Genomic DNA, 25832 nt, shown 5'->3' with positions numbered 1-25832 from the left:
GGGTACCAGGTAGTGGCTCTCTTCATCCTAGTTTCCTGTCTGAGCTTCTGTAGAGTTTGGCTTCGGATGGTAACTTGAAATACTTCAAAGGTGAAAAGAACACTTGTTTTTTTCTAATACTCTTAATTTTCTTTAGTTTTTTTTTTTGAAATAATGCTGAATTTAGGGTAATTTATCAAGTTTTGAGAGAGAATGTGACAGACTGAAGTTCTTCTTTAGACTGTAGGGTCACCGCCTCCCCCCCCTCCATGCGGACTGATACCAGTCCTAGGTTCACAAGGGCAGAGACTGGAAGTTACTAGTCTGGTTCTCCCTCTCTACCCTGTGTCCCAACATAGATTCCCTTTCCAATTTCAGCCCTTTAGGAGCCTCTTCTCAGAGAACACTTACACAGGGTCTTGTACCTTTGCCAGGTGCTAGCTTAAGTACTTCACTTTTAATTTTTTTGGCTGAAATTCCTGAGCCAGGGATCTAACCCCGTCACAGCAGCTATCCAAGCCACAGCAGTGACAAGGATGGATCCTTAACCCATTGAGCCATAAGGGAACTCCTATTTTAAGTACTTTAAATGTGATAATTGACTTAAAACAACAATCCTAGCACGTAATTGCTATTGTTATTCCCATTTAACAGATGAGAATACTGACCAAAGGAGATTAAGCAACTTGCTCAGGGAACTGCCTGTGAAATGCAGAAATCTGGCTCCAGAGGCAGCGCTCCTCTTGAGTCATCAGCTGCTGCTGCCTTTGTAACCAAGTGCCTAATTGCCCATCTCCGAAAAAACCAGTTCAATTAAAGGTATTAATAAGTCCACATGGCATTAAGTATTATTTTAATGATTCCACAAGCTCTACCTACAGAGGAACTTCAGTGTTTGGGATTTCAAACTATGTTTAGAAAAGGCGTTGATGGCAGGAGGCAAGGGTGCCCCTCAGATGAGCCCTTCAAATTACCCTTCCCTAGGAAGAAGGACTCCAAAGAATTCGCCGGTTAAGGGGGATGGTGTTTGGGGGTTTTCAAGAGAGGAAATATTTAAAGCCAACGGCTGACATACTGTTTTGGAGGGGTAAAAACTCATTTTCGGAACACAAGTTTCTAGCCTGGATAAAGAGTAAACGACGTTAACACTTTCTTTCATCTTAATCGCCCAAGCTTGCTCTAATTTTGCTTCTCAAACCTGGGGCATTCCCTCCATTATTTCATCTGCCCTCTTAGCTTCGCATCCCTTTTGAAGTAGGTGGTGGTAGCATACTCAAAACGCAGGTTCCTTTCTTTTCCCTTGATCTACCGCCGGTCGTCGTCGGGGAAAGGGTTAACCCGGAGGGTGGGGAGGAGGGTCGGGCTCACACCTTTCCCAGAGACCTCGGGCTGCGGCGGGGCCCGAGAGGGGCGGAGGCTGGGGCCAGACGCCTCGCTGCCTTTGCTCGGCGAATAGCAGTGCGCTGCCCGCCCGGATTGGAGCAGCAGCATCACGCTGACCTCTGCCTGGGATGTAAACCCAGCCGGCCGCTGCGGGCAGAGGAAGACTCTCGACTCCTTCGGGAAAGCCAGACCCAAGCCTCAGCAGCCGGCTCCGACCAGCGTGCAAGGAGCAGCGGCAGCCTAGACCTGGGCAGCGCCCAGCGGCTGCTGCGGGAAGCGGAGGGAGCCCTGCGCGGGCGCGGGCGGGGAGCGTGCGTCCGTTCGCACAGGCAGCGGGAGGAGGGGCGGCGCGAGCCATGGCCGGGGACAGCGAGCAGACCCTGCAGAACCACCAGCAGCCCAACGGCGGCGAACCCTTCCTGATCGGCGTCAGCGGAGGCACGGCCAGCGGCAAGGTATGGCGAGGCCCCGGTGCTCTCTTCCCTTCCCCCTCCCCGTCCCAGGCCTGGGCCCGGCGGCGGCGGCGCATGTGGCCGGCCGTGTCAGTTGCTGCAGCCACCGCGTGGCCCGCGCGCCTCCGCTCCTGGCGGCACTCCAGCGCTGGGTCTTAACCGCGCGGATTCCAGGCGCCGCGTCGGGGGACGGGCGGGTGGGGACTCGGGCCATCCGAGGTTCCAGGGGTACCCTTGCCACCGAGCACGGGGCTGGCGCGCAACCTCTTGTTCTTTTACCCTGCGGTGGTAACTCGTGGCCAGGGTCCTAATGGGGGAGGGGCAGAGAAAGCGGATCTTATTGTTTTGCGAGTACGACATGGGAGACCCTTAAAAGCAGGGTTCTCTAAGAACCCCGAGACACACATCTTCCCTTGGCCTGACTTTGATGTGTCGCCCCGGTGCCAAGGGCGGAGCGAGCCGGGTAGCCCGACCGGGAGGGCTGCGGGAGCCCGCGAGGCGGCGTCCCAGGGAAGGGGAGCCCCACTTGGGCTGGACACGGGGCTGGGGATTGCAGGGGTTTCCAGACACAATCCTGAAAGACAAATAGGCGAGGTGACATCAATGAAATGATAATAGTCGGGGCTTCTCTCTCTCTCTCTTTTTTTTTTTTTGGTTATGAGAGGAAACGCTGTCGGCTTGAATGAGAAAGTTGTGCTGGCTACGTGCTCTTCGATATGTGGGGCGTACGCGTCTTGGATCCACGGAAAGAGGTCGTCCTCTGGGTGTCTGACTTGTCGAGAAGCCTGCTTTCTTTGTTTTTTCAGCTAGGCAAAGAAGAGACTAGGGAAACGCTTTTAAATTACCCCCGGCTTTTTCTGCAGGTGAAGGGTGGAGTCCTCCCAGATGTTTCTTTCTTTGCTCCCCTGCCTTTAAGATGTGGCTACTTGTTTCCTCTACTGTTTAACAATCTCCCAGTTCATTTGGTGCACAGGCTCAAGGGGAGCCTGCGAGAGATGGGCGCTGCGCACTGGGTATGGGGAGGCGGGATGATGCCTCCTAGGGCCGGGGAGAGCAGAGCAGGAAGGCTGGTTGGCGCCATGAGAAGCCAGCCACGAGGTATTTCGCTCCGGATCCGACTCTTCCGTGGCCCCTCCCCCATTTTCGTTTTACATTTTTCCCTCCAGGTCTGGATTACTTTGGCGCGTGGGGCCCAGACACGGCAGCTGGCGCTGTGGAACTTCTTTATTGATTAGTTAATCTCGTCTGTAGCTCCCAGGGCTGGGAATCGGCCAGCTTTAGATCCCAGAAGTTTACGAAACCCCTGGTTGAGTGCATTTTTTAATTTTTAATTTTTTAAAACATGTTCTTTGCTGGTCCTATTACTAGTAAGGCAAAACCAAACCAGGATGCCAGCTTTTTAAGGAAGTGTACCTGTTCGACTGGAATTCACCGAGCCCTCCCCTCCCCCCCCCCCCCCCCCGCATATTCCTATTGTGTGGGACCCTTTTTGTTGTTGATGACTGTATTCCCAGTGCTTCTAGCACGATGCCTGACACGTAGTTGGGCCCAAGTATTATCCTGAGATCCAGCCTTCCTAGGGTGAAGGAGACTGAAATTGGCAGATGAGTGTAGCTTTTAGAAACAAAATGACCTTGGCAATCATCTAAATAATGTAGTCATTACAGAGGTGGAAGCTGAGATCCTGAAAGATGAAATAACCCCCTTTTTCTTGTGCGCCTCGATCATCACCTGTTCTCAGTTGATAATAAGTAGAAATTTAAGTGTTATTTCAGTAGGGTGTCAGGTAGGAGCTAGTAGTGAGCCATGAAGGGCCCTGCTACTAACTCTGCTATCCCTACTTCTCATCAAGGAGGAAGAGACTCCCAAGAAAGGGTCTGTTGTCATATATTTTGAGAGCATGTTATATATTTTGGGCATTTACAAATACTTTGTCATTGTTTAAGGTTATTTTATAATTTTTTTTTGGTTGCTAAAAAAAGTCCAAAGGAGCATTGAGCTTCTGAAATTCTATACTGCAGTCAGTTTGCTCCAATTATGTCTTGATTCCCTATTCCAGTCCTTAGAGCCTTTCCTCCAAGGAATTTGAAGGTTTTTTTTTTTTTCTCTAAGGATGGTCAGCATCAATACACTGGACCTCCTTTGGAAGCTTCAAGCCTAAACATTGTAGTACAGGAGGGTCTGGAAGCAAGGTTGATACTCTACCCCCTGGGTATTTGCTCTGTGCTTGTTAAAGGAATTTGGGAGAAGGCAAGGGCCTAAGGCATCAACCATAATGACAACTTTAGAGCTAGAAGGAAACTCATAGGCCCTGGAGTTCAACACTAATCTCTTCAGTCATAGATGGGAAAAATAATGAATTCAAATCATATATTTATTAGCGGTGGAGCCAGGGCTAGACCAGTGCTGCTCTGCTGCTCTTAAGACGAATTGACTAAGGCATGCCTGGAGAACATAAATTTACACATTAAACCTGGAAAGGGGCTACTTGAAAATGGCTTCACAATGATTTCAGAGGTACTTGACTGAAAGGAAATGGAAATGCAGATTGCTTTGTACCCAGTGGCCACTCGGTATAGACCTTGATTACTTCCTCCCTTCCTTTATAAGAAAAAACAACTCCCTGTTCAGCTCTTGAGAGCTCTGATTTGTCTCAGTGTGGTGGCTGCCCTGAGTTGCAAGTATTTTATCTTAGACTAAATTATTTTGGTGGTAGAAGGCAAAAATAATGACTGCTGGTCCACATATCACGTTTTTAAATTTTGTTTTAAAAGGAAGATGAAATAAAACTCTATGAGTAAGCTTCTGCTAAACTGACATGACAAGTCATTGTTAAAAACTCATCTTCAGGGAATTCCCATAGTGGCTCAGTGGTAAGTAACCCGACTAATATCCATGAGGACAAGGGTTTGATCTCTGGCCTTGCTCAGTGGGTTAAGGATCCGGTGTTGCCATGATCTGTGGTGTAGGTCGAAGATGTGGCTCGGGTCTGGCATTGCTGTGGCTGTGGTGCAGGCCAGCAGCTGTAGCTCCCATTCGACACACAGCTGGGAATCTCCATATGCCGCGGGCGAGGCTCTAAAAAGGCAAACAAAAAACACAAACAAAAACCAGATTCTCCAATTTCCTCCTAGGACAGGTCTAGAGGAAGCAAGAAGTAACCCTGGAAGGGAAAAAGAAACAGTTTAAACTTCTCTACCTGCATATATATCCATGACTTTAGGTGCCATTCCCTCTCTGTATTTTGGCTGTTACTGTCCTTGTGACTTGTTCCTTGGGCAATGAAAATAGCTCCTTGATCTGCGCTGCCCTCTGAGAGTGGTCTTCCTTAGTTTAGCTCAGTGTCACTCTTGTTTTGGGAAACTGGATGTCTCTCCATTGCCAAGACTACAGGTCAGATATTTCAGCACAGTGCACATCCCCCGGCCCCAAGTGTGGTCCCAGACTTGTTTATTTTCCCAGCTTTGGCCTCCCCCCCCCAACCCACAACACCCAAATGTATGACGACACATTTGTAGAACTGCTTTCACTTATGCTTTTGCTCCTGGTCTTTTCTTTGGAATGGCCTTTACTTTTTTTTTTCTTTTTGCCATTTCTTGGGCCGATCCTGCGGCACATGGAGGTTACCAGGCTAGGGGGCGAATCAGAGCTGCAGCCGCCAGCATACACAACACGGGATCTGAGCTGCGTCTGCAACCTACACCACAGCTCATGGCAATGCTGGATCCTTAACCCACTGAGCAAGGCCAGGAATGGAACCCAAAACTTCATGGTTCCTAGTAGGATTCGTTAACCACTGAGCCACGACAGGAACTCCCCTTTACACCTTTTAAGGCTTCAGTTCTGTTAATACTTCCCCGCCCCCCCAGGGAACTTTGTTATCCATTTCTTTAATCAGAATTATTTTTTTCTCTCTCTCGTGCTTCCAGAGTTTTACCTCATATTGCCTCATGCTGGGGTTATTCGTTGACTGCTTCCTCCGCTGTAATAAAAGTTCTATAAGATTGTGTCACTTGTTTCTCCCTTAATGCCCATTTTGGTGTTTGATATGGCTGATATGGCATTGGTGAACTGAGTTAGGCAGACCGTAATTTATAATGACCCTTTTATTCTTTTAATTCATAAGACTATTTGAATTGGGCTTTGAAGCCACACTTGAAAGCATATTTAACTGTGCTCTTTGTGTTGCGATGACCTGACAGTAAAAAGGGCTGCTTGCCCCCACTTCCCATCCTAATGTGTTGGAATTGCTTATTCAGAGCCTAGCATTTATTTAGTATGTAAAGGAATATTTGTTGAATGTCATTGTGCAGAATAGTGTGGTAAGTGCTGGGGGTTGAGAGGAAGTCAGGATATAAGGAAATATGAGAGAGAGTCTCCAAAGTATTTTAGAATTACAAGCTGCTTAAACGGCCTCTGCCATCAAGCCAGTTTATCATTAAAGCTTCTGACTATCTTTTCCCTTTGAAGTTGGGCAGGTGTCTTCCTCCTGGATGGATAACAATGGATGATGTTAGGAGAGTTTTTGCCTTGCCTGATGTCGTGTAGCTGATAAATGATAGAACTTGGATTGGGATCCAGGTTTTTCTTTTTCTAAATCTGCCTGTTTTGAACTTCTTCATCAGTAGTGACCAATCCTCAGAGGTATTTTGAAGGAGGTCGGTCTGACACTATATGAATAACACAGACCAAGAGAGGAAATTGCAATCTCCTTGGAGGTGGGGGCTGTCACCTCAGCTTGACCATGAGTCAGCATCTGCTTTGGGAGCGCTCTGGAATGCTCCCTGGACCTGCAGCTCCTCAGCTCCCATTGCCCTGTTCCTGGAACCTCAGCAGCCACCCCCATCTGGCCAGATCACTCATTCCCCATCATCCTTCCATCAGGTGCTCCCAGAACCACGGGACTGCTTTGGTCCTTCTGCTGTTTTTCTCAGAGCTGACATTGTCTGCATTGTCCCTGAGCTGCAGTCTGGCTCCATCCAGCCCTGCTGAGCTCCTGCCACCCTCGCCTTTGCTCTCAATGCAAGCCATACCCCCAGCCACTGCCCAGGGCTCTTCTCACTTGCTGTTTGCTCTGCCTGAAATTCCCCTCTTGTTCATTGCACCAGTGCCTAGCACGGTGCTTGCTGGAGTGATGCCCGACAGCAGGTGTTGCAAGCCTCCAGTTGTTCCTTTCCTGAGCCTTTCCTCAATTGCCACCTCCTTTATTTCTTGTTGGAAAGTCTTTGGAGTTCCTGTTGTGGCTCAGTGATTTAAGAACCCAACTAGTATCCATGAGGATGCGGGTTTGATGTTAGGGATCCTGCATTGCTGTGGCTGTGGCATAGGCTGGCATCTGCAGCTCCAATTTAACCCCTAGCTAGGGAACTTCCATATGCCCTGGGTGTGGCACTAAAAAGAAAAAAAAAAAGGCTTTGAAGTGTAGTTTCTAAGGCCCACTCTTGTGTCTGAGGTCACCTGGAGCATTTACTCAGGTCTTCTGCCTGATGTTATTCCCTCCTCCCTGCCTCCCTCCCTCCCTTCCTTCTTTCCTACCAACAGTGTAGAAGGGTTCTCTTTTCCTTCTCCACCTCCTCCCAGCACATATTATGTGTAGACTTTAATGTTGCCCATTCTGACCAGTGTGAGTTTAATATGAGTTGGCTGTTTGTGTGTGTGTGTGTGTTTGTTTTTAAATATTGAGCCGTTTGAGCTGTGTGTGTGTGTGTATACATACATATATATATATATATATATATATATTTATTTATTTATTTATTTTTTGTCTTTTCTATGGCCACACCCGCAGCGTATGGAGGTTCTCAGGCTAGGGGTCAAATCGGAGCTTTTGCTGCCAGCCTACACCACAGCCACAGCAACTTGGGATCCAAGCCACGTCTGTGACCTACACCACAGCTCACGGCAACGCCAGATCCTTAACCCACTGAGCGAGGCCAGGGATTGAACCAGCAGCCTCATGGTTCCTAGTCAGATTTGTTAACCACTGAGCCACGACCAGAACTCCTGTTTGTATATTTTGGAAATTAATCCCTGGTCAGTCACATCCTTTGCAGATATTTTCTCCCATTCCATAGGTTGTCTTTTCCTTGATTTTCTCCCTTCTTTCCTTCTATCCACCTTCCCTCTCTCCCTCTCTTCTTTTAATTTTTTATTTTATGTTAGGGCCACACCTGCAGCATATGGAAGTTCCCAGGCTAGGGTTTGAATTGGAATTGCAACTGCAGGCCTATGCCACAGCAATGCATCTCAGATCCAAGCCATGTCTGCAACCTATGCTGCAGCTACAGCAACGCTGGATCCTTAACCCACTGAGTGAGGCCAGGGATTGAACCTGCATCCTCATAGATGCTCTGTCAGGTTCTTAACCCACTGAGCCACAATAGGAACTCTTTTTTTTTTTTTCTTTGTAAAATGGCCATTCCTGTGGGATATGAAAGTCGTGGCCAGGGATTGAATCTGAGCCACATCTGCAGCAATGCTGGATCCCTTAATGCATTATGTGGGGCGGGGGGTGGAACCTGTTTCTCTACAGTGGCCAGAGCCACTGCAGTTGGATTCGTAACCTACTGTGCCACAGAGGGAACTCCTGATATTATTTCTTTGTTGAGTCTTGCTCTCATGAGGTTCTGTGATGGAGATGGATTATATTTGGAAATTTCACAGCTGAAGACATGACCTTTGTTCCTAGTGAGATTTGAGATGGTGATGCTGGAGCTGCTTAAGATCTCTAAGATTTGAGGGTATATTTCATGTGTGTGTATGTTTATATGCCTTCTTGTCCATTAAACTTTTTAAAATCATTAAACCAATTTATCATTAAAGCATTGATTATCTTGTTTTACTGTACCATGTATCTGTATATCTGTATAAGTATAATCAATATATAATTAAAAACAAAAATAGGAATTATGAAAGGATAAAAAAATGAAATACTTAAAAATTGTGGTTTCTTTAATGGTATATAAAACCTTTAGGTTCTTGAAGTTCCTGTTGTGGTACAGCTGAAATGAATCTGACTAGTATCCATGAGGTTGCAGGTTTGATCCCTGGCCTCGCTCAGTGGGTTAAGGATCTGGCGTTGCCATGAGCTGTGGTGTAGGTCACAGACTTGGCTCGGATCTGGCATTGCTGTGGCTGTGGTGTAGGCCGGCAGCTGCAGCTCTGATTCAACCCCTAGCCTGGGAACTTCCATATGCCACAGGTGTGGCCCTAAAAGCAAAAAAAACCCCAAAAAACCAACCCCCCCCAAAAAACGTTTAGGTTCTTACTGAATTTTTATTTTTAACAATCTTATTTCAAATGTGGTGATTCATGGATCTTGGATGATCTTGGTGATATTACTCTTAGTGATAACTACAAGGGTGAAAGTTTGGTTCTAAGCCTCATGAATATTGATTTAATGATCATATTTGAAAAAGTTGTTTCCTAAAATGATCCAAGTGTTAGAGTCTCATCATTTGTAGTATTTACTAAATCATGATGGTCCCATCCCCCAATTATGCAGTAGCTTTTGTTAAAAACCAGCTATAAAATTTTCATCAAGGAGTTCCTGTCGTGGCACAGTAGAAACGAATCCGACCAGGAGCCATGAGTTTGTGGGTTCAATCCCTGGCCTCGCTCAGTGGGTTAAGGATCTGGCGTTGCCGTGAGCTGTGGTGTAGGTCACAGACGTGGCTCTGATCTGGCATTGCTGTGACTGTGGTGTAGGCTGGTGGCTATAGCTCTGATTCATCCCCTAGCCTGGGAACCTCCATATGCCTCAGGTGTGGCCCTAAAAAGCCAAAAAAAGCCAAACATTTTTTTTTCATCATCTTTTTTGTACATCAGTTGTTTTTGTAAACTAAGGCGCTTCATGTAATGTTTTTTAACTAGTGGATTCAAAACCTACTGAAAACCTCATTTGGAATTATTTACAAGTTTTTACAAGTTTCTCTTTGTGTTTTATAGGTGCATAGTTTTTGGCAACTAAGATGCCTAATGATGGAAACATTTCCAAAATATTTAACATTTAATTTGATAATTTGATTTTAATATGTGTATTAATTTTCTTTCGACCCTATATAAAACAACTCAAAACCTTTAATGTGAGGTGTTTCCAAATGAACAAATAACTACAAAATTTACATGAATATAAGAAGGAAAAGACATACTTTTCCAAAAGATAAACTAAAAGGTGTAAAAAGTCAGTTGTGGACAAAAAACTCATCAGCATTCAGTTCACATGCATGAAAGAGTTAAAATCTAAAAGGAGAGTTTACTCAAAAAGCCAAGTATTTACAATCATGAAGGTACCATCGATAGACTACTTAACCTGAAAAGTATAATCATATAAAACATTGGACTTTTAGGAGTTTCTCCTGTGGCTCAGTGAGTTAAGAATCCAACTGCTGTGGCTCAGGTCACTGCAGAGGTGTAGGTTCGATTCCCTGCCTGGAAACTTACATATACTGTGGGTATGCCCATTAAGAAAAATTAAAAAAATAATATTATAAGCAGTCATTTGATTAGATATGGGGGCATTGGTTTTATAATGAATTATATATGCTTTGAGAGTTTTGAATGATGGTAAGATGGTGATAATTCTAAAAAAGACCAATTTGCACTGTCAACCTGGCTATTAAAAACGATCTTTTTTAATAGCATGGGCTTCTTTTAAAAATAATTCTTTTCACATGGTTACTCCCTGTGAAAGTGTAGGAAGGAGTTCCTGCTGTGGGTTAAGGGTCTGGTGTTGCTGCAACTGTGGCTTAGGTTGCAGCTTCGGCTGGGATTTGATCCCTGGCCTGGGAACTTCCATATGCTGCACGGGCAGAAAAAAAAAAAAAAAAAGGAAAATGCAGGGAAAGTGTCAGGAGTATTTCTGAACTTTTCACACTTCCTATAGTAACCTTGAGTACCCTACCTCTTAACCTTGAGTACCCTACTTATTAAACTTGAGTGCCCTACATAGTAACCTGGAGCATCCTCTGGTGTCTAGCAATGCCTTTCTTCCCATCCCCTGTGGTCCCACACTTCATTTTGGTAGAGCATTGTTTTTACAATAACAGGGACAGAAGATTATATCACTTACCTCTTGTATGACTTGTGGCACGTTACTGATGAGTTTCTGTAAGAATTTTGCCTGGGGAGTTCCCATTGTGGCCCAGTGGAAGTGAATCTGACTAGTATGCATGAGGATGTAGGTTTGATCCCTGGCCTTGCTCATTGGGTTGGGGATCTATCTGGTGTTGCCGTTGGGGATCTATCTGGTGTTTCCTTGAGCTGTGGTGTAGGTCGCAGTCTCAGCTCAGATCTGGCATTCCTGTGCCTGTGGTGTAGGCCGGTGGCTACAGCTCCAATTCAACTCCTAGCCTGGGAACCTTTGTATGCCTCAGGTGTGGCCCTAAAAAGACGACAAAAAAAAAAAAAAGAATTTTGCCTGGTGCATACGTTATGGAAGCATAATAATTTTGAATGTCGTTGAAATTGAGTTACATTCCTTTATTGCTTTAATCAGTCTGTAAGTATTCTTTCCAGTCTAATAGTCTGGCTGTTCCCTACCTCCTCTCCCCTTGGCTGAAGAACAGTTTTGTCATATCTCAGCAAACATCCTCTGTTTGTTTGCCTGTCCTGTAGGAAGTTCAAGGCTCTGCAGGTGTCTCTGGGATCCCCTCCTCCTGTTTAGAGGAGGGAGACCTCTGCCTCTGCCCTTGCACACAGGTAGTCTCTCTCAGGCTGTACAGAGAGGCTTGTAGTAGAGTGTGATGCTCAGAGTACTGTCCTGTGATTTTGGACTGTGGTCTATCAACGCATGTACATCCATTTCTATTAAGAGAATTTCGGGAGTTCCCATCGTGGCACAGTGGAAACGAATCTGACTAGGATCCATAAGGTTGTGGCTTTGATCCCTGGCCTTGCTCAGTGGGTTAAGGATCCAGCGTTACGGTGAGCCATGGTGTGGTTCGAAGATGCGGCTTGGATCTGGCATTGCTGTGGCTCTGGCGTAGGTGAGTGGCTACAGCTCTGATTAGACCTCTAGCCTGGGAACCTCTATATGCTGAAGGTGTGGCCCTAAAAAAAAAGGGACAAAAGACCAAAAAAAAAAAAAATCTCGGAGAATTCTTTATCCCTCTTACATGGTTTTGACATCAATTGTTTTCATTCTGTGAGTAAAGAGTAGCAAAGCATAGAATTTCTGATATATTGTAAATGTTGACATTTTAAAGTAATAATTGTTTCATTCTTTTAAATGTATCTAGCGGGCTCTGAGTACCACAATATTTTGACCTATTATCATCCATTTGAAAAATACATGAATAAGCTCTTATTTGAATCAGAAATGTTCATTTTCCATTTTTTTTCTCCTTGACATCATATGTCAGTGCCACTTCCTGCACAAAATGTTAATTTATTTTGATGCTTGAGAAACTTTTACTGATATCCTGTCATCCTTCTGCCACAAAGATGTGTATGTACATTGGAATGACTTTTCTTTCCTGTTCTCATAAATCTCTTCAGTGTTCCTTTCTTTGGATTGCATCAGTACAGTTATTAGCATAAGTTAATCTGAACAAGTATATGCATTTTGATAAGTAATTAAACACAAAATGTAGAATTTTGTCGGAAAGCAACGTGACGAGACAGATGAGGCTCCCCCACCCAATTATTTCATGTATTGGTGGATAATTACTCTTTAATGCTAGAATAAGATTTTTCACTTGTATAGATGTAAACTTTGAGAAACCTTGTTGATATACGTAGATGGGAAGGGAGAAATTTTGGTATGTCAAGGTTACTCAGTTTTTATCTTTTTTTCCTTTTTGTCTTTTTAGGGCCTCACCTGTGGTACGTGGAATTTCCCAGGTTAGTGGCTGGATCGGACCCGCAGCTGCTGGCCTACACCATAGCTACAGCAATGTAGGATCCAAGCCGAGTTTGCAACCTACACTGCAGCTCATGGCAATGCCGGATCCTTAATCCACTGAGCAGGGCCAGGGATGGAACCCGTATCCTTGTGGATTCTAGTCCAGTTTGTATCACTGAGCCACAATGGGAACTCTAGTTTTTATCTTTTAAATTTTATGTCAGGCCCTGATGTATCTTTATGAATCAGCTGGATTGCCGTTCAACCTTTTAATTTTGTTGAAAGCGGAAAACTAAACACCTCTAGACTTGTAAAAGGATTTGTTAACCACACATTAGGTTACTTCTTAGTCTCAGCACTAGTATTTCACATCACCCCTGTATGGCCAATGATTTAGGAAACTTGTGTTCCAGTCTGGCTTTGCCGGTTCCTTTTTAGGGATATTCATCTATAGTAGAGGTTCTTTCGGTCTTTAACATTTCCCAGTTTTGTAACTTGCCTTGAGTATCTGATAATTTCCTTACCCCCCAGTCATACAGATCAAGTACTACTGGAATCAACGCTGATCATGTGGTTGGCACTTTTTAAAAATTTTTTATTTGTAGGGCTGCACCCATGGCATCTGGAAATTCCCAGGCTAGGAGTTGAATCAGAACTGCAGCTGCCAGCCTATGCCACAGCCATAGCAACACGGGATTCATGCGGCATCTGTGACTTCCTCCACAGCTTGCGGCAATGCTGGATCCTTAACCCATTGAGTGAGGCCATGAATTGAACCTGTGTCCTCATGGATACTAGTCGGGTTCTTAATCTGCTGAGCCACAATGGAAACTCTGTGGTCGGCATTTATAATCTTCTGGTGGGGTTCTGAAAGACTGACATCTCTTGCCACCTGCCAGCATCCCCCTGAGCTCGATTTCTCTAGGTCCTGGAACTCTTGTGCAGTTTCTCTCACACATGTTGCTTCTTTTCCCTAGAGTCACCCGCTCCATCCACCCTCCTTCCTTTTCCTTGTCCAGGTAACCCTGGCTCATCTTTCCATCTGCATTCTCTCTCTACCAACCAGTCCTCCCTGGTGCAATTGAGTGTTGCTAAAGCATCCCATCAGACCTCAGTCATAAAATTCTCCCCATTTGCTGTGGTCCTTGCTGGTTTCGTCTGGCTTCCTCTCTAGACTGAGCTCTCTGGATCAGGGACTCGGTTTTCCTCACTGTTGCCTGAAGATCGCACATGGGCTAAAACTAGTCTAGGTAGGTTGTCAATAAATGTTTGTTAAATGACCAAATTTTCAGGACCTTTTCATCAAACTCCTTGACATCTTCACTGGGACATATAACACTAATCACACTGTCCAATATTTAACTCCTGATTCTCCCTCAAACATGCTTAACCTGCAGCCCTTCCCAACCCAACCAATGACATTTTCATCCTTCTTGTTGCTCACATCTAAGAACTTGGAGCCACTGACTGCTTTGCTTCATGTATATCTAGTCCATTAAGAAATTTTTTTTTTCCTTTTTTATTTTTTATTTATTTATTTTTTTAAAATATTTTTTTTTATTTTCCCACTGTACAGCAAGGGGGTCAGGTTATCATTACATGTATACATTACAATTACATTTTTCCCCCACCCTTTCTTCTGTTCCAACATGAGTATCTAGACAAAGTTCTCAATGCTATTCAGCAGGATCTCCTTGTAAATCTATTCTTTTTTTTTTTTTTTTGCCTTTTGTCTTTTTGTTGTTTGTTGTTGCTATTTCTTGGGCCGCTCCCGCGGCATATGGAGGTTCCCAGGCTAGGGGTCGAATCGGAGCTGTAGCCACCGGCCTACGCCAGAGCCACAGCAACGCAAGATCCGAGCCATGTCTGCAACCTACACCACAGCTCACTGCAACGCCGGATCGTTAGCCCACTGAGCAAGGGCAGGGACCGAACCCGCAACCTCATGGTTCCTAGTCAGATTCGTTAACCACTGCGCCACGACGGGAACTCCCTGTAAATCTATTCTAAGTTGTGTCTGATAAGCCCAAGCTCCCGATCCCTCCCACTCCCTCCCCCTCCCATCAGGCAGCCACAAGTCTCTTCTCCAAGTCCATGAGTTTCTTTTCTGAGGAGATGTTCATTTGTGCTGGATATTAGATTCCAGTTATAAGTGATATCATATGGTATTTGTCTTTGTCTTTCTGGCTCATTTCACTCAGTATGAGAGTCTCTAGCTCCATCCATGTTGCTGCAAATGGCATTATGTCATTCTTTTTTATGGCTGAGTAGTCTTCCATTGTGTATATATACCACATCTTCAGAATCCAATCATCTGTCGATGGACATTTGGGTTGTTTCCATGTTCTGGCTATTGTGAATAGTGCCGCAATGAACATGCGGGTGCACGTGTCTCTTTTAAGGAGAGTTTTGTCCGGATAGATGCCCAAGAGTGGGATTGCGGGGTCATATGGAAGTTCTATGTATAGATTTCTAAGGTATCTCCAGACTGTTCTCCATAGTGGCTGTACCAGTTTACATTCCCACCAACAGTGCAGGAGGGTTCCCTTTTCTCCACACCCCCTCCAGCACTTGTTATTTGTGGATTTATTAATGATGGCCATTCTGACTGGTGTGAGGTGGTATCTCATGGTAGTTTTGATTTGCATTTCTCTTATAACCAGCGATGTTGAGCATTTTTTCATGTGTTTGTTGGCCATCTGTATATCTTCTTTGGAGAACAGTCTATTCAGGTCTTTTGCCCATTTTTCCATTGATTGATTGTTTTTTTTGCTGTTGGGTTGTATAAGTTGTTTATATATTCTAGAGATTAAGCACTTGTCAGTTGCATCATTTGAAACTATTTTCTCCCATTCTGTAAGTTGTCTTTTTGTTTTCTTTTTGGTTTCCTTTGCTGTGCAAAAGCTTTTCAGTTTGATTGGATCCCATGGGTTTATTTTTGCTCTAATTTCTATTGCTTTGGGAGACTGACCTGAGAAAATATTCATGATGTTGATGTCAGAGAGTGTTTTGCCTACGTCTTCTTCTAGAGTTTGATGGTGTCCTGTCTTATATTTAAGTCTTTCAGCCATTTGGAGTTTATTATTGTGCATGGTGTGAGGGTGTGTTCTAGTTTCATTGCTTTGCATGCAGCTGTCCAGGTTTCCCAGCAATGCTTGCTGAATAGACTTTCTTTTTCCCATTTGATGTTCTTGCCTCCCTTGTCAAAGATGAATTGACCATAGGTGTCAGGGTTTATTTCCGGATTCTCTATTCTGTTCCATTGGTCTGTCTGTCTGTTTTGGTACCAGTACCACACTGTTTTGATGACTGTGGCTTTGGAGTATTTCTTGAAGTCTGGGAGAGTTATGCCTCCTGCTTGGTTTTTGTTTCTCAGGATTGCTTTGGCGATTCTGGGTCTTTTGTGGTTCCATATAAATGTTTGGATTGTTTGTTCTAGTTCTGTGAAAAATGTCATGGGTAATTTGATAGGGATTGCATTGAATCTGTAGATTGCTTTGGGTAGTATGGCCACTTTTACAATATTGATTTTCCCAATCCAGGAACATGGACTATCTTTCCATTTCTTTACATCTTCTTTGATTTCTTTGATGAAAGTTTTATAGTTCTCAGCATATAGGTCCTTTACCTCCTTGGTCAGGTGTATTCTGAGGTATTTGATTTTGTGAGGTGCAATTTTAAAAGGTATCGTATTTTTGTATTCCTTTTCTAATATTTCATTGCTGGTATACAGAAATGCAGCTGACTTCTGAATGTTAATCTTATAGCCTGCTACTTTGCTGAATTTATGAATCAGTTCAAGTAGTTTTGGGGTTGAGTCTTTAGGATTTTATGTGTATAGTATCATGTCATATGCATACAGTGACAGGTTTATCTCTTCTCTTCCTATATGGATGCCTTTTATTTCTTTTGTTTGTCTAATTGCTGTGGCTAGGACTTCCAAAACTATGTTGAAGAGCAGTGGTGAGAGTGGGCATCCCTGTCTTGTTCCAGATTTGAGTGAGAAGGCTTTCAGTTTTTCCCCATTGAGTATTATATTTGCTGTGGGTTTCTCATAATGGCTTTGATTATATTCAGGAATGTTCCCTCTATACCCACTTTGGCGAGGGTCTTGATCATGAATGGATGTTCCATTAAGAAATCTTGTTGGCCCCACCTTCTTATCTGCTTGTCCACCATCTGACCGCTTTCCACGCCCACTGCTTCCACTCTGGTCCAAGCTACCAGCATCTCTCACTTGGGTTATTGCAGTAAAATTCTAACTCATCTCCCCGATCTACCCTTGTCATTATAAACTCTGTTCTTATCGTAGCAGCCAGAGCGATTCTGTTAAAATGAAGATTGGATAGTAATTTCCCAGCTTCTGCTCAAAACTGCAGTAGCTTCCCATTTTACTCCCCATAAAAGCCAAAGTCCTTACAAAGATCCACAAGGTCTTGGAGTTCCTGTTTTGGCTCAATGGAAAGGCATCTGACTAGTATCCATGAGAACACAGGTTCAGTCCCTGGCCTTGCTCAGTGAGTTAAGGATCTGGTGTTAGCGTGAGCTGTGGTGTAGGTCGCAGATGCGGCTCAGATCTGGTGTTGCTGTAGCTGTGGCGTAGGCTAGTGGCTACAGCTCCAGTTCCACCCCTGCTCGGGAACCTCCTTATGCCACAGGTGTGGACCTAAAAAGAAAAAAAAAAAAGTAGCTCTTTTAAACCACAGTGGTTATCTTCCCTTTCTTAAAGGAGGGTAGATCATTTTTAGAGAAAAGCTATCTCTGTTTTGGGCAGCTTGCATTAGTCTGAATATAGACCTTTCATAGCATGGATGGGAGCTGGGGGAGTGCTGAAAGGAGTCATAGGGTGGGAAGACATGTAGCTTTTTAGGTTCTTCTTTTTTTAAAACTTTTTAATTTTTATCACTGCACCTGAGGCATATGGAAATTCCTAGGCCAAGGATTGCATATGAGATGCAGCTGCGATCTATGCTGCAGCTGCAGCAATGCCAGATCCTTTAACCTACTGCACTGAGCTGGGGAAGGAACCTGCACCTCTGCAGTGGCCCGAGTCGTTGCAGTTGGATTCTTAATCCACTGAGCCATAGCAGGATTTCTGCTTTTTGGCTTTTCTAAATGTAGTGGCTTTGAGGGAATAAAGTATGTCTTTACTGAATTAGAGACTCAACATGACAAAGACACTTTTCCCAAGCTTTATGTGTAATTTTGTGTTGTCTTTTGGAAGTATAAGTATTCTTCCTTTTATCAGCACAGATGATATATAATTACATGTATTATAACTTTAGTTTCTGCTGTAAAACAGCACTATTAAGATCTGACATGCTGCTATTTAAAATTCTTTTTCTGACAAAAGAAATGCAGATACTCTGTAAACTGAAGCAGTATGGTCTTTACTGTGCTAGTAAATTTGTGAGAGGACTGATAATAAAAAGTAGCTCTGAGCAGGAATAGAACTTGGAACCCAGGGCAGATGCCCAGGGGCCAGGGGTAACCTGCCCTGCCCTATCTGTGTGGCCGAGGGGTTGGCACCTCTGCCAATAGGTGCATTGGAATTAGCCTGGCATTTGTCAGAGCACCTGTGGTGTGCCTGCCCTTTGTCTCAGTGGAAGGTTTTTTTGTTTTTTTTTTGTTTGTTTGTTTTGGCTGCACCTGCAGCATATGGAAGTTCCTAGGCTAGGGGGCAAATTGGAACTGCCACCCTATGCCCAGCCACAGCAACTCGGGATCCAAGCCATGTTTGCAGCCTACACCACAGCCCACGGCAACACCGGATCCTTAACCCGCTGAGCAAGGTTAAGGATACTAGTCGGGTTTGTAACCTGCTGAGCCACAACAGGAACTCCTCAGTGGAGGGTTTCTGTCATATGGTATATTGGTTTTCTGCAGGAACTTTCTCCAGAATTTTTCTAGAAGTCCAGTTTGGTGAGGAGATTGGCTAAGAGCCCTGCTATTTCAGGTGGGGTGTGTCTCTTGGGGATCTGTTGATTTTTCTATCTAGGTAAAACATGCTATTTTAATTAGTCAGTGGCTACATTTTCCACCCCCCCCTTTGTAGAGAAAGTAAACCTTTGAAAGCCTAAGGAGCAGACTGTTGAATGACACGGAGTCATCAAATAAGAGGCAGTGAGTATTCTTCTGCAAGGCGGTACAGGCGGAGCCGTCCCTGTCTGACTCTGGAGGACGCAAGCCAGAGGCTGTGCTGGATGGACCGTTTGGGTTCTGGAAGGACATGATCAGGGGACCTCATGCTTGAAGTAGAAAGCTTGGGTTTTGTACTGCTGAGAAGAGCTGAGTCCCCAGCCTGCCACAAGGCTCCTTTTTCAGGTCTTGGTGCGCTGGCATCAAAGCTCTATGAAGTCTCTCAAGCAGGGATTAAAATAGAACTCCTCTAGGTTCAGATGGCCCCATGGGCTTCAGACCAGCTGCACTTGCGGTAACATCCCAGCTCTATCACTCTTCATCTGTTTCTTCTCAACCCCTTTCTACGTCCTTCAAGAGGCGATAAGGTCTAGCTTGGAGAGTTGCCAGGATTCCATGAGAAGGTGCAGAAGTACACATATCACGGGGGTTCTGCAGTGGGTAGACATGTGGTTTGTCCTCTGTGGCAGTTGTGCTGTCACTGCAGGCTCTTTGGCTGTCTTGCTGCCACTTCTAACCAGCATGGCTCCCCACACATGAGAGCCTGGCTGCTGTCCAGGCATGGTGGCATTGATAGCACTGGGGACCCACTTACTAACGTGATGCTGTCTCCTCAAGGCCTTGGCCTTCTTTGCTGATAAGGCCATGACTAGTCAGAAGTTGGCCTTTCAGTGTTCACTTTCTTGTACCCAGCTTGCTGGAGGCCTTAGTGGTCCTGTTCTGTAGTTACTAAGTTGGACATTTTCTTTAAAAGAGTTAAGTGGACTTGTCTTTATAAGGGGTAGTTAGGAGAAGGAAAAGCAGTTTCTTAACATTACTTTCTAAAAACTACCCTTCGGGGAGTTCCTGTTGTGGTGCAGTGGAAATAAATCCAACTAGTATCCTTGAGGACGAGGGTTCGATCCATGGCCTCACTCAGTGGGTTAAGGATCCAGTGTTGCTGGGAGGTGTGGTTTAGGTTGTAGATGTGGCTTGGATCCCGCGTTGCTGTGACTGTGGTGTAAGCCGGCAGCTGTAGCTCCAATTTGACTCCTAGCCTAGGAACCTCCATATGCTGCTGATGTGCCCCCCCCCCAAAAAAAAAGCAAAAAAAAAGATGCCCTTTTAATTAAAAATAGAACAGATAGGTATGTGTATACATTACAAGTATGGTTCAGTGAATTACCCCAAAGTGGCTGGAACTATATAGGTAGCTGCCAAGTCAAGAAGTAAGTTGTGACCAGCACAATGGAAAACCCCTTGCCATCACCACCCCTCCTCTCAACTGTTTCTTGCTTGACTAGTAGAGGCAAGGCCATGTTCGATAGCTGTAGGGTTACCATGCATGACTTGTGGGACTCTAGGAGCTTGGTCTTGTGTAGGAGATGTGTACATATGAAAATAAAGCCACTGAAGCTTTCACCCTTGTCTGCCCCTGAGAGAAAAGGTCATGTCTTCCATTCACTGGTTCATTTCATAAATTTTTTTTTTTCATCTTCTTAGGGCCACACCTGTGACATATGGAAGTTCCCAGGCTAGGGGTCTAATTGGAACTGTAGCTGCCAGCCTACGCCACAGCCACAGCAACTCGGGATCTGAGCCACGTCTTCGACCTACACCACAGTTCACGGCAACACCAGATCCTTAACCCACTGAGTGAGGCCAAAGATCACACCCATGTCCTCAGGGATACTAGTCTGGTTTCATTACCATTGAGCCATAAAGGGAGCTCCCATTTCATAAATATTTATTGACTTTTGACATAGTGCCAGGCCCACTGTCAAGTACCAGGAATACAACAGTGATTAGATAAAGCCCTTGACCTCATGGTGCACACATGTCTAGGTCTGACTCACCCCTGCTAACCCAGTGCCTAACCACATGGTAGGTATTTAATAAATGTCTTCCAAACCCAACTAAATATACCCCATTTACTGTTCTCCTCTGGCATTCACCCTCTGGTATTGTTAGCTGTTAGATCTGTGCCTTTTCCCCCCATATTTTATAATTTTTATATATTTATTTTCATTGAGACATAGTTCATTTGTTGTAATATACTAGTTTCAGGTGTACAACATAGTGATTAAAAATTTTTGTAGATTATCCTCCATTTATAGTTATCATAAAATATTGGCTATATTTACTGTGCTGTACAATATACCTTGTAGCTTGTTTATTTTATACATGGTAGTTTGTACCTCTTAATCCCTACACCTATCTTTCCCCTCCTCCCTTTCCTCTTTCCACTGGTATCCACTAGTTCTCTATATCTGTGAGTCTGTTTCTTTTTGCTAAATTCACTGGTTGTTTTCTTTTTTATTTTGTCTTTTTTTTTTTAAGGGCCACACTCGTGGCACATGGAGGTTCCCAGGCTAGGGGTCCAATTGGAGCTGTTGCCGCTGGCCTACGCCACAGCCACAGCAATGCCAGATCTGAGCCGCGTCTGGGACCTACACCACAGCTCACGGCAATGCCAGATCCTTAACCCACTGAGTGAGGCCAGGGATCAATTCTGCGTCCTCATGGATGCTAGTCAGATTCATTTCCGCTGAGCCACATAAAGAACTCCTGTTTTCTTTTTTTAGATTCCACATATAAGTGATAACCTACGGTATTTGTCTGTTTCTGTCGGAAGAGTTTCACTAAGTGGCATACCCCCCAGGTCTGTCTAAGACCTATGAGGACGTCTGGATTCCAAGATTCTGGAATGCAGGTTATCCATCTTTGTATTCCTAGTGTCTGGCAGAGAAAGGGCTTCAGTCTGATTGTTGAAGGTGTGCCAAGTAAGTGGTGAAGTCAGTAAGTCCTGTTGAGGTTAAGGGGAGTTGGAGGGTGTTAATGGCTATGGTAAAGCTTTTCTTGCTCAAGTCACCAATGATCACCTAGTCCCTAAGGCTCGTGAAAGCTACTGATTCCTTAGCCTACTTTTCAGTTACATTTGACAACGACCATTTCCTCTGTGGAAAGTTTTTTTTTCCGTTTTCATGGTTTTATTTATTTATTTAAATGATTATTAAATAGCTTTGTTTTTTTTTTTATGAGCAGTCAGAAGCCCAAGTAATAAAGGAAAGTATGAGGACAGTTTTTCCAGCCAGATTTTCAATAGTTTTATGTAGTCACATATTCACTTATGCTGACAGTTTCACATTATTTTTTTATTGTTACGCTGATGGCATGTGATCATTTATTCTGTCTTCAGTTGTGTCCCATTATCTGCTATTATGTGTTTCCTCTAACTTGTATTGATAGGGTCACAGTTTCCTCAGTCCTTGTCTTGCTGTAGCAAAGCACTGGAATGGTAGACCTTTTATAAATCTGCTAAAGTGAAAGTACGTTTCAGAGAGAGAGAGAGAACTCACGTGTGCTCAGGTTAAAAAGAGGGCCTGACTCATTTTACAATTTGTTCTTTTTTTTTTTTCTTCGGTCTTTTTAGGGCTGCACCTGTGGCATATGGAGGTTCCCGGGTTAGGGGTCTAATTGGAGCTGTAGCTGCCGGCCTACACCACAGACGCAGCAACACAGATCCGAGCCGCATCTGCAACCTACACCACAGCTCACGGCAATGCTGGATCCTTAACAGACTAAGCAAGGCCCGGGATCGAACCTGAGTCCTCATGGATGCTAGTTGGGTTCGTTAACTGATGAGCCACGATGGGAACTCCATGTTCCTTTTTTTTTTTTTTTAAATGATTTTTATTTTTTCCAGTATAGTTGGTTTACTTTTCCTCTGGGAAAGTTTTTTGATGTCATCACTCTCGTCTGGCTTACTTTCTCCCTGTCCCAAGGTTCTTCCTCAGTCACCTCTGAGGGTTCTTTCCTTCCTGTGAGTGTGTTATGCCTCAGAACCCCCTCGTTGGCTCCTGGTTTTCACCCTTTGCATACTCTGTATCTTCCGTTTCTTGGTGACTCCCTGGTGATTTCCTGCCCTGAGTTCCTGGGTTCCTTTATCATTTATCCAGCTGCCTCCTGGGCATTGCCTCTTGATGTTCTTGAACTAAGTTTGCTCAGAACCCCTCATGCCTGACCTCCCACCTGCAGATGCTGCACTACCTGTTTTTTCTCTGCACACCCATGCAGTTGACAGAAACTGGTGTCATCTCTGCTCCTCTCCAGCTCCCCTCCATCCATCCAGGCTCCTGGGGGCTCTTCAGTTCTACTTGCTGAATTTCTCATGGAATTACCTTCTCCCTCCCTGCCCTCTGCATCCATCATTTCTTGCCTGGATAACTCTCCGGTGACTGATCTCCTAGCTGCCCATCGGACCTCCTTCAAAACATTCTCCACCTTGTTGCTGGAAGGATCATGCCCCTGAAATTCTTCAGTGGCTCTTCTTCACCTTCTTTCTTGCTGTCAGCTTTACCTCCCACCTGCCTGTCCTTTCCAACTGCTTCCAATTCCCAGATCTTGGAGAGCTCGCCTCCATGCCTCTGGACACGTCACTGCCTCTGCTTTATACATTGTCCCCTCCCCTTTTGTCCGGTCACTTCAAAGCCCTAGGACCTCCTGTCAGTCCACTGGCTCTGAATTGAGGTCCCCATCCTGTGTTCTCCCTGTGGCACACTGTACGTTGTTGTCTTCCCAGCAGACTGAGCTTTAAGAGCAATGTCTTTTAGAGTTCCTATTGTGGCTCACAGGGTTAAGGACCCAATGTTGTCTCCATGAGGATGCAGGTTTGACCCCTGGCCTCCTGCTCACTGGGTTAAGGATCTGGTGGGTGCAGCCCCCCAAAGGAAAAAAAGAATACTGTCTTTCATCTCACTCTACTATGCCTAGAATATCATGAGTGCTCAGAATACTTGAGTGAATGTAATGAGGGCCTTTTTTCCCTGCCATGAGTGTGGGATTAAGTTTGTATCAGTTCATCTGGGTAAATTTTTTTTTATTCAAACATTGGAATTTGAGATCTGAAAAGTTAATCTCACAAGTAGTTCTTGGTTGATAATGGATGGCACAAATCTTCATGGTAACTGCTCTCCGCAGAGCTGAACATTAGACTGGTGTTGATAGGAAGTGTACTCGCAGGAGGCACACTTTTTAAAAAAAACTTTCTTTTTAGGGCTGCACCCATGCCATGTGGAAGTTCCCAGGCTAGGGGTCGAATCGGAGCTGCAGATGCTGGCCTGCATCACAGCCACAGTAACACCAGATCTGAGTCGTATCTGCGACTTACACCACAGCTCATGGCAATGCCAGATCCTTAACCCACTGAGTGAGGCCAGGGATTGAACCTGCATCCTCACGGATAGTCGGGTTCATTACTGCTGAGCCACAACTCGAACTCCAGTGTTGATTTACTTCTGCTTGGTACTGGTTACCCGGGGTGCGGGGAGGGGCAGAAGGTAAGGACATGGGGGAGCTGTGGTTTTATGGATCTCAAGTGTTTACCATGACAAAGCAGGTAGAGGTCAGGGAGTGCAGTGCCTTGGCTCTGAGATTCCGAGCTGGAGACAAAACATTGTCTTCGTGGTGAAATTGTGGGTTCTGGGTCCAGGAGCGGGTAGGGGATACCCAGCACCTAAGCAGAATTTCTCTCTGGAGCTGCAGTTAATGAAACAGTCCTGAAGGGCTCCTGAAGGTCTGGGACTTCCTGGCATCTGAGTTTGAGAGGGAAAGAGCAGGGCAGGGCGTTGGGGTGGGAGGATGGAGAGGGGAGGAAGCCAGTGCCTGGGGACTCAACCTCGTCTGACTGAGTGATCAGATCCAGCCTTGAGAGAGAAACATAAGTTAATGTCTGCTTAAAATAGAGTTCCTTTTCTTATCTTTGGCTCTAATCTTTTGGGGTTGGGGCTTAGTGACCAGTTTTGTAGGGTGATTATAGTGAGCATTTGTGAACACTGGAAAAAGGCTAGTTTTAGCTGGAAAAGCATGTCTCTTGGAGTGAGTAGCAGAGGGTTCTCTTACTCACAGTGATTCTTCCTCCCTTTTTGTTCTGGGTGTGGTACGTACCTCCACATTCTCCTTCCAGCCTTGACCAAGTTTTGCTAAATCATTACTAGCAAGTCATAAGCCTCAGTAATTTGGTCATCCCCTATAGAAAGTAGGTATCATTCATAATGCCCATTAGTCAGAGAGATGGACAGGATTAGCAGGTAAGAGGTTGGACCGGGGTGACCCAGAAGTGGTATGGACTAGCCAGAAAGAGGACCCGGGATTGCCGTGTCCCAGAGCGGTCCCCTTCCTTAAGGACAAGCTGAAGGGACATGGATTAGACAGCCCTTAAAAGACATTCCAGGACCCAGAGTCTGAATCTTGTGGGAGGCAGGCCCAGGATTCTGTTCCCTCTGTGGTCTGTGTCTCATCTTTGGTGCTGACCCAGTGCACCTGGGTATCTCTGCGATCAGGCTATCCCCCTCACCACCCCTTCTTCTCCCAGGGTGTGCGGGGGTGGGGGGTGGCGGTGGCGGTGGGTGGAGGGGAAAGCTGGGTGGAGGGGAAAGCGTTGTGAAAGGCGCATTGGGAGAATGGTTCTTCTCTCTGGTTTATTCTTTTGTCTCCTGGCTTCACCCACAAGCACACAGATTCTCAGGCTCTTTGCTTTATCTTAGTTTCTTTTTGAGCATTTGGAAGGAAGCTTCGGGAGTGCCCATGGTGGCGCAGGGGAACAAATCCAGCTAGTATCCATGAGGATGTGGGTTCGATCCCTGGTCTTGCTCAGTGGGTCGGAGATCCGGTGTTGCCGTGAGCTGTGGTGTAAGTTGCAGATGAGACTCAGATCCCCCGTCACTGTGGCTGTGGTGCAGGTTGGCAGCTGTAGCTCCGATTCAACCCCTGGCATGGGAACTTACATATGCCTCACGTGCAGCCCTAAAAAGCAAAAAAAAAAGAGGAAGGAGCTTTCTTCTGGGGTCATCTCAGTGACCAGCCTGGATACCTGGTACAGTCTGGCTTAACTGGGACCTTCTGAAAGGTCCTCCTACAGAGTGATGAGAATCAAGCTCATCAGTACAGTGTGGCTTTGAGTGAAACATCTCTCAAATATCAAAGTGAAGTCTTTCTCTTGGAGGCTTTTGTCCCTAGGCTCTCCCCCTCCTAGGGCCCTGGCTCTGGTTTCTTTTCTT

At 45.1% G+C, this 25832-nt stretch overlaps 1 protein-coding gene across 1 annotated transcript in view; it reads left to right on the top strand.

The window, feature by feature from the left end:
* Positions 1 to 1406: 1406 nt before the first annotated feature.
* The window catches only part of UCK2 (uridine-cytidine kinase 2), an 82877-nt gene continuing 58451 nt past the window's right edge, over positions 1407 to 25832 (top strand). Inside the window, exon 1 of the mRNA XM_047784023.1 lies at positions 1407 to 1817. Coding sequence (XP_047639979.1) covers positions 1719 to 1817 — 99 coding nt within the window. The 5' untranslated portion in view covers positions 1407 to 1718. The remainder of the gene's footprint in view (positions 1818 to 25832) is intronic.

Source organism: Phacochoerus africanus, chromosome 6 (genome assembly GCF_016906955.1).
Source record: "Phacochoerus africanus isolate WHEZ1 chromosome 6, ROS_Pafr_v1, whole genome shotgun sequence".
Classification (NCBI taxonomy): Eukaryota; Metazoa; Chordata; class Mammalia; order Artiodactyla; family Suidae; genus Phacochoerus; species Phacochoerus africanus.
The sequence above is the reverse complement of the archived record's forward strand: the minus strand, read 5'-3'. Positions and strand labels throughout refer to the sequence as shown.